Source organism: Varroa destructor, unplaced genomic scaffold (assembly GCF_002443255.2).
Source record: "Varroa destructor unplaced genomic scaffold, Vdes_3.0 BEIS01000001.1, whole genome shotgun sequence".
Lineage (NCBI taxonomy): Eukaryota > Metazoa > Arthropoda > Arachnida > Mesostigmata > Varroidae > Varroa > Varroa destructor.
In genome coordinates this window covers 55,143,609-55,152,727 of record NW_019211454.1, presented here as the reverse complement: position 1 = coordinate 55,152,727, position 9,119 = coordinate 55,143,609, and the positions used below count along the sequence as shown (strand labels likewise).

The window sequence follows — 9,119 nt, the reverse complement described above, 5'->3', positions numbered from 1 at the left end:
TATATATCTATCGGGATTCTAACCATAAAAGGGCTTAAAAAGTTTATAGCTGCGCAATGAAAAACTCATAACGTCCAGTTTATGATGAAACTTTGTTTCAGCATATGTTAGTAGATAAACATTCCATGTGCTCCTCATGTGCGATTGGGATTGTCCTATACACACGAATATAGGACACGCATTAACAAAATGATAAATTTATCGCGCATATCCACGTTTATTATGTTATGTGTCTCTACAATTAAACTGTTCGTTATTATTGCGAATGACAGCAGGGTCTCACTAACCGCAGTAATTACTTATAGGGCTCAGTAGGAGGACCCGGCGTGCTCACGGGCCCGCCAGCTCTGAAGTGCTTAACATTCGGAACACGTAGTTTTCACGGTCATCAGACAAACGTGGTTGTGGCGCGCATCGTATGAACATAAGCACGGCAAACAAATGAACCGTACACCCACTGTTACAATCAGATATGACCTTTACTTGCGCATAATTGATGAAGGATGATCTGGCTGATCTATCCACGCCCATAAAAATTAGATGTGTGGAAAGGTGAAGTTGGTTATCATTGAGAAGATTTAATAGGGAGATCGGTAAATGACGCCACACCGAAGTCAATTTTATTTATCTTCGTGTCTAAAGACAGCTTAGGATGGGCGATGACAACAGGAAATCTTAAAGTAAATAAAAATAGATAATTTATTTCCAGTTCCAAATTACTGTCACTATAGTGAATCGGATCAAGCATAGCTGCTCCGCTCGTTGCCAGTTGTTAGGTCAGACCGCGCTGATCCTTCGATATTCGCCCGCCAAACGTATTTGCTTGCCCTTTAAGCTCTTTAGTAATTTTACGTTATTGCTTTGGGCTTTCTCGTGAGAATTTGATAGAAATTACGAAAACGTACGCTTAACACTTAACCCTTTTCGTTCGTGAGAAGGACTAAAATGTGACATAAAATGTTCAGAAAATAAATTCCTATTATCAAACCTGGTTGCTGTCTATTTATTCGAATGAATCGTATAGTAAAGAAAAAAAGCTGAGCATTTATCTGACTGGTCTGATCGGTGATATCCTATCTCATAATTCATCCTACTAGCTAGTTGTATCACCTGTCAGTACCTTATTATATATATATATATATATATATTATAACTGGAGTAAGTTTATAATGATTCGTGCAAGAGTTACTCTAAATCAACACTCCACCCACAGTGATTCACTTGTGATGATTTCCCAACGTTTTAAAGTTGCCTGATCCAGCTGAATTACAATACCTACTCTAAATCTAGCGCTCCTTTCTATTAAACTCAGCCAGACGTATTTCCCGATAAAAAAAAATGATGGATCCGATGAGAGGTTGTGGGCACAACTCAAGTCAGTAACCAAATAGAGTTATAAGATTTAATACGCAAAAATAACGCTCCAGAAACTTATAATACGAGGACAATAATACAGAATAGACCAACGGATACAATGTTACCATGTAATCTTGTTTTTACCAGTGAGAACCGCTGTAAGTTCGTTATTTTCGAGCTGAAAGAGATTTTTGAGACACAGCTTTTTGCACTGCTATTCACCGAAACAGAGTCAATATAATAACACTTGAATACGACCGGAAACCGTTATTAACAGCAGCGGCTAAATGTTCTTGTGATTGGCACTACGCCTGAACGAATGTGGAGACCAATTAAAATATTCGTTTTTGGACCATGTATTTCTATATTTCACTGGATTTGTCTACTATTTCTCTTGCAATTACCCTGCCAAGGCTAAGCCAGAATTTTCGTACTGTCTCTTAGATACAGTCAGAATGGACGTAGTAGCTGGTTTCTAGGTTAGAATTCGGCCTAGAGCAACCTTGTTCTGTGCCTTTTGGAATGCCTAACGGCGATAGCAGACGTAAAATTCGAAATAGAGAAAGTTTCATATTATTGATTGCTGCACCCTCGCAATGACCCTCTAACTGTTATCTCCTCGTCCGTTATACAAACAAACACCGTTATATATATATAATGGTACCAATATTATTTAATTGGTGTTTACACGGGAAGTTTGGGCAGACCGCAGAGATATATTATTACATCGGCTAGAAACCGTGCAGAGCACCTTTAGTTTCTTAAATTTTAGAGGATAAACACATTTATTTAAAAAGCTTAAGTCAAATCTATTTGTGTACGTTTAAAGATGTTTGTCATTATTATCATTACAGTACGATCTATTGAAACTTCTTAGCAGATCTTTTCATATTTTTTTTTTTAATAAATCCTAACAAAAATCCAGTTCTCCTGAAATGTACCGATTTGCCACAGAAAAACTTATATTAGAACCAAACAAGGAACCTAGTTCTCTTCAGTCATAAGTGAATTTATCTTTTAGAGGCAGATCAGCGGTTGCTGGGTAAATGAGCTAGCTTCTTCGGGTATCTCCAGCAAGCTTTGGTTATTCTTTCCAATCGTCTGTTTCGCTATAGGCCCAAACATATTCCTATTTGCTTTTCTTTTTTCTTGAGGTTTAAAACTTCTTTTATCTTCTACCATATCGTTTATGGCAAAATGAAAATCTTTTCATGTTATTCTTAATTTAAGAAATCGTTTTATTTTGCTGTTGTTGCTACATATATACAAGCTTGTAATTAATCTTTACTTATTCAGCTGCTTTTTTATGTATTGTTTGCTTTTCTTATATATTTGATAAAATTATTCTTCCTGTGAGATCTTTACGATGCAAAGTCACTGATGACTAAGTAAGTAAATTAAAGGCGATGAACAAGGCCAATTTCTCACTAATCGTTCACTTCCGAGAGAAATGTATGGCGCTATTATATGCTTTGTCTTTTGTGTCAGTCTAAAAATACCAATACAGCGACGATGCGGTGATAAGGCCATTGATGGATAGCTGTACTAGTTTTGGCAATTTCCTAAAGTCATTCACAACGACCACAAAATGGCCCAAAATAGCTACTTGTCTCGTTGCCCCAAAAGGCCACGAAAGGCACGTCGCTATTCGGTTCATTGGATTGGCCGCGGTTTATACCCCCCCCCCCCCCCACACACACACACACACGGTCCCGGACAACAGCGCAGATTTCAAGTAGACGCTGACAACAACCTTAAGAAGCAGATGTCAGCGGGTTCTACCTCGATCAACGCATTCATCCAATAAAGCCTGCCGTTTGCCTGTAGCAAAAGGCAGAAAGAACAAAAGTGCTAGCGAGGTATACATTTGCTACTTAAAGTCGTCGGCAGCCGTTCACAGTTGTAAGCGTAACACATTACTCGTTAACTGGCAACGATAGAGGCGTAAGGAACAACACGGATCTCATCTGGTGGTCCGGTTGGAAAATTTAAATACCCGAACATTATTGTCGGAAGGCGACGACGTATGGTATTTTACCACAACCCGGTAAAACTATAGTCAGAGGTGGACGGTAGGCTAGGGCGGCGCGCAGAGAGGTCAGCGGGGGTTGTCACGTTCGCAGCTGGATTGATGTTGCTTCTTGGCTAGCTGCCGTCAACGCAATAGGAATGTCGCACGCAGGTGCATTTAAAAATGGGGAAAAAAAACGACGAAAACGAACAATTGAATACAACTGTCGCTGCTCGAAGGCTGACCCACGGAAGTAGCTAACGTTCAAATTTACGCTTCTCCACGATCACGCCGTAACAGCGGGGGCAGCAGTATTACAAGCAGAAGCCCTCGCCCGGACACCAGTAGTGGTTGTAGTGACAGCCTGCGCTAGCGCTGGCTGTATACAGCCACCGTTAGCACAGGCCGTATCTATAGACGTTCGACTTTAACTGGCAACTGACTGTTAGCTCTGACGGCAGTACAAAGGGTACCGGAGAATGACCATGAACCAGGAAAAGCGCGCGATGATTGGGCGCTAGCTAAATCTCCCCCAGACACCAGTCGCTTTTCGGCATTGCCGCATCGCTGTTCTGCTGCCGCTGCGTTCGCGGTCCATACCTTCCACAGAATGGCCGTCCTATTAGGAAAGTCCCCGAACGTTATCTCAATGTTTGTTGCTAGTTTTTCGTCATTTGACGCCCAAACCGCCAGTGACTGATATTCACCGGTTTACCGCTATTGTTATGCTATATATATATATATTGTAGCGTATGGTCTTTCTTGTTTTCGGCTGGCTGTGCTAAGGAGGCCTATGTGCGGCGTGTTTGCGGCGTCCGCGCTGGGACGCTGCCGAGTAGGTTCACTTTGGGAGCACGTGCCGTTTATGCGCGTTCCTTAATATTACGTAATGACCCCCCCCCCCCCCCGCGCGAACGTCGCTCGATTCGACGATATCATAGGAGCAGCTGTGGCGCTAGTAGTAGTAGTAACGGTTAAAAATCGATCCGACATTTGGCTAGTTGCACTAGTCGTATTGATGACTAATGGCTCTGTATCGCAGCAAATTGGACAGTTCTTACCGATGCTCTTCCTGCGGGTCTTGCAGCTACAAGAAAAGCTCACGGGGTGAAAGGAGAATATCCATGACAGTAGTAATAACAGCACGATGTGCGAGCTAACTGACCGTTGACGCCATCAACTGCGTGGAGACAACCAGTTTTACACAGACCTGCTGTGCCAATTGACCGCTATCGTGTTTCGTATCACATTGACTTCGGATCGTTCAGATCGACAACGTCATGGTACCATGTACTGCGTGCCGACTTGTGTCGACATCTATCTACCATCGTCCCACCGACGTCCACACGGTTCCCTCCCACCTTCGACAAGCACCTGTTTGCCTCCTGCCTCAAATGCCCACTGGCTTCTATAGCTATTTAACCACGGATGCTGTAGGGCGTACGCACTATATGCGTACATTGACGACAATAGCTTCGCTGCTAAACCATGACGCTGTTGCTTGGTTCGCCCGTTCAGTTTTTCGACTGTCGAATGACTGGGGTTTTCACCTCTTTGTTACCAACCGTCGATTTCAACGCTAAAACACCGATGCCTTCTGACTGTCAACTATTTGTCAAGACCTCTGTGGAGCCTGGCCACAGGCCCTGATGAAATTAACGCCTGCTTGTCCTTGCAACGCTTCAACGTATCAAGAAGGCTCACACTTTAGCGTTTTAGTGGCCTGCTTGATTGAATAACACCGCCAATCTACTACCCTGCGCTACTAATCGCGCGCTGCTATGATCTCAGCAGTGAAAGTTATAGAAAGTGAATTCGAAACAACAGGTTGATCAATTTGTCTAGAGCTAAAGAATGTTATTCGTTGTTAGTACCAGCAAAAAATGAGCTATAGCGAGATCGTAACAGAAATAACAACAAAACGACAACAATTATGATAATGACAAAACAAAACACTGGCAAAACTATCCCACATTTAGCATATACAAGCTTAAATAGCTTTAGAAACCATGTTTTATTTGCATTAAAAATAATGCTTGCTTCGTTTTTTTAGACCCCCGAAAGTGTGACAACAACGGTGTTTTTTAGCGCACACATCGATTCCGTTTGCCTTTAAGCGGCTTCACTGCCGGGTCGATTGATGAGAGCTGGTTCTGTATACCGCCCCTTCCACTTATCCATGTGTCCGTTCGACGCGTAACTATAACTGTGGAACTAGCTCAACCGCTGACGCCAGCATAATTGATGAATAAGACGTTATATCTAACTGGAAGGGCGGCCATCTCAAATCGGGCCAAAAGGCTACTCCTCCTTTAGTCGGAAGAGACGCCTAAGTAGACAGACCATCGCACTCTTTGATCCGTTACCATTGACCCCCGCCTTCTCTGCCGTCGGTCCGTGCCCGGCCGGCGGCCTGGACTAAGTCGTTACGTAGGCGCTTAGTGGCGGCCAGATGGACATGCCCTAGTCTGAAAAGTCGGTGGCTGTTGCAGCGCCAAGCAACAAGAGCAATGGCAAAAACGATAGTGTTTAAAGTAAGCGGCCAGTTGACTGAACAAATAAACCCCCTGTGGCTCTGGCCCAGTAATACCAGCAAATCTAAGTTAACGGCAGAAGTTGAGATGACGGCAGAAATTCATTGAAAGCGAAAGTAATATGAATAGAGCAGATTATTTAAATCGAAGCAAAGAACCAAGAAATAGCTAATGAAGGAAATAATTTCTTTTCAGGAAGAGTAAATTCTAGGAGTCGCATCAGCAGTAGCAGCAAAGACAGTCGATGCCGCAAAACGGGACCAATGACAAAGTGGCAATTTCAGAACCAGAGACAACGACACGCGGAGCATCAGGAACATGCAGCAGAACGTTTACGGCCATAGACGTGCTAATCACTCACGTTTTTCATACACACGATTCCGTTGGTTCGTTCGCTCGGTTAGCGGTGACTGGCGTTCTCGAACAGCGTTCTCATCGTTTGTTGTAGGACGTTTAAGGAGCCAGTGCATCTAGGCTGCCACGAACCAAAACATTACTATCAGCCTCTTTCCTCTCAAGCCCCTGTTTGTAGCTTCCCATTCAGACACAGGCGCGTTAGGATTATCAAAAAAAAAAAAAAGAAAGAATAGTGCCACCGCAATGGCTATTATTTCTAACCGACAGCGCGTATCTAACCCGCGTGTTCACTTTCTTCACAATGGCCAGCTGTCGAAGCGCACGCGAGCAGGCAGGCAGCCAGCCAGATCTACGGATTTAAAGTTGTGACGCAGGCTAGCCAATGGCTAAGTCACAAATTGGGGCCACAAAGCTACGACTGTTCTTATTTATCACCAACGTATACGCATAACGACAAGTAGCGACTTTCCAATAACAGATTTCCTCGATGGTTAGCAGCGTTCAGTTCAGCCGAATTCTGCAGACGAAACAACTAACTAAATTCGCTACGACGGCAACGAGACTCGATGTTATATCGATGCTCGCGCGAAACCACATTTATTTTTCTCCTCGAGAAAAACGATGACCGTTGTCGAAATTGGTGGCAGTTTAGAAAAACAAAAGTTATGGAAGATGCCGAGAAATGCAGAAAGGCGAGATAGGAGTAAGGGATCGAGAGGGCGGTAAAAAGGCTGAGTTGCGTTCGCTTGTTTTTTCTGGCAGACGGAACGTCAGCTGACATTGTGGCTGGCTGATGACATAGCCTGGGGCAGTACGTTGTGAAGTGTATGTGAATCGAACTGGTGGGTGAGGTGATCTGTCAGAGAAACAGAAAGGAAAGACAATGCACCACAGACAGGAACAAAGTCCGGGAGAATTATCTAGTATGATAAAAGAAAATAGAAATCAGACGCGACAGTCTTATCTGTAACTAGCGGCAAACGACTCTCCTATAAGCGTATGGAGCAATGAAAAAACAGGGCCCATCAAACGCAGTGTCCTAAGAGTGAGTTGTTCCATGACGGTAAATATGTTGACTGTGTTAGCCTGATACAAACAGACTTCGTACAAGATAGGTACGACGTATAAACTGTTGATACACTGATGAGATGATAACTGACCGTATGAAGAATGGACCATATACGAGCTTTCGGATATTATCTATATAAATGTATACGTGTGTATAAATTCACTGAAAATCGAACTTCATTTTTATGCTTCAATAATCCATTTCAGCATATAAATTCAACTCTTCGGCGGCCTGCATAATTAATGTTGTCAATAACATACGCTCACCGATCAACTACTCCAATCCAGTACGGGTTAATTTGATGTTGCCGTTATAATGCCTCAATGTGGTAATGCAGCCTTGTCTCTTACTCGAGTAGTAGCGCTCTTCATTTTTAACGTACCTGATCGCCATCCTGCGACGAATTAGTCGACGAACCTCTCCGGAAGGCAATAAAGTCCATGAAACGGGGTATCACCAAATCCACAGATCCACTCCGATTTAAATAACAGACGTATACCTATACAGAAGTATAAAAAGATTGCCACAATCTATGTACTTCACAATTTCGTCACTGGGTGATACTGCCTGGACACCTCCACTCGAACTTCGTCACACCAGAAGCCTTCAGAATACACTTCACAGTTTGCAAACTTCTCTTTCGTTCCTATACTCAGAGTAGCGTATGTATCCTCCCCACCAAGAGACTTACCGGGGATGGCCTACCGAATCCCGCGGTACCAGCTCCCAGTTCGGCGCGACTGCTCTGGGACTGGCCCACGTTGCGCTGCTAACGGCGACGACGTGATCTGGCGACGTCCGCCGGGAAAGTGACGAAGTCGTGCGGCTGCGACGGATGTTTTGCTACTTCAAAGGATCGACTCTTGACTATTGCTGTTGCCGATCCTTAATGTCTGCCGTCCTGCTTTGGGCCCACCCAGCCAACGTTAATGACGACGGCGGTGACAACAAGGCTGAGCAGCGCTACGAGGCCTGTTGTTCAATCGAACCGCTAAAACTGCTAGCAGCTGCACTGCGTCCACTGCCAATACCACAGCTGATGATGGGGTTCCTGTTCGGCTGCTGGTACGATCGGCAGCAGCCCGATTGCCGTCACGGCTACGGTGGCGGCAGAAAGAAGAAAAACCAAAAGCACCGCTGCAGCGGTCCATCAGCAGACGTTGAGTAGTAACGGTAGTATCGGCGGCAGTAGCAGCAGAGGAGAAGGTAAGGAGTCACCGCAACCGGCGATGAATCTGCGAGGAGCGTGTTGCGCGGCAAGGGAACACGCAGGCACATAGGAAGGGCGGGGAAAAGGCTGAGTTATGGGGGGCGAAGGAATGCTCGTAGAAACATCACAAAGCCAGTGGTGGCGGGTGGCAGCAACAGCAATGACGACAACGGTGGCAGATGCCCCTACATCCTGCGGTAACCCGGCCAGTTAACCTGTCCGTCAATGGTTGCCCAGTCACTTGACCATCTGCTTGCCTATTTGTCTGTCTAACTGTCCGAAGGTCTGTCCGTGTACGACAACCAATCTGTTGATCTATCGCATAGTGAGTCCGTTCGTCTCCGCTTCTTGCTGCTATTGTATTGGCATGCGACTAACGGCGCTAACGGTCACGAGAGTCAACTGTGCTTCTGCCCTAGTTGCTGACTCCGGGTGAACCATGAGATTCGTTGCCGCCGGCCGGCATTGGTGCCCGACAGTTTGTCTATTCATTCTGCGGCCATATAATAACTGTTGTCGTTGCAATACTGCAGCGCTCACTGAAGACTTCACAGCGGCTCATTAAGTGGACATAATAAAAAC

The 9,119-nt window shown here is 44.7% G+C and overlaps 1 protein-coding gene and 1 long non-coding RNA gene across 5 annotated transcripts in view; one reads left to right on the top strand and one right to left on the bottom strand.

Moving 5' to 3' along the window:
* LOC111255493 (uncharacterized) overlaps positions 1-8,446 on the bottom strand; it is a 30,118-nt gene extending 21,672 nt beyond the window's left edge. The window contains exons 1-2 of one of the 3 annotated variants that reach the window (XM_022817522.2): positions 8,019-8,444; positions 7,710-7,826 (exon numbers count right to left, since the gene is read on the bottom strand). In XM_022817522.2, coding sequence (XP_022673257.1) covers positions 7,710-7,720 — 11 coding nt within the window. In that variant the 5' untranslated portion in view covers positions 7,721-7,826; positions 8,019-8,444. Of the gene's footprint in view, positions 1-7,709 lie in introns of all 3 variants that reach the window. The other 2 variants (XM_022817523.2, XM_022817525.2) reach the window with 2 other exon arrangements.
* The window catches only part of LOC111254846 (uncharacterized), a 63,458-nt gene that overhangs the window by 15,503 nt on the left and 38,836 nt on the right, over positions 1-9,119 (top strand). The gene's annotated exons all lie outside the window — the stretch shown is intronic.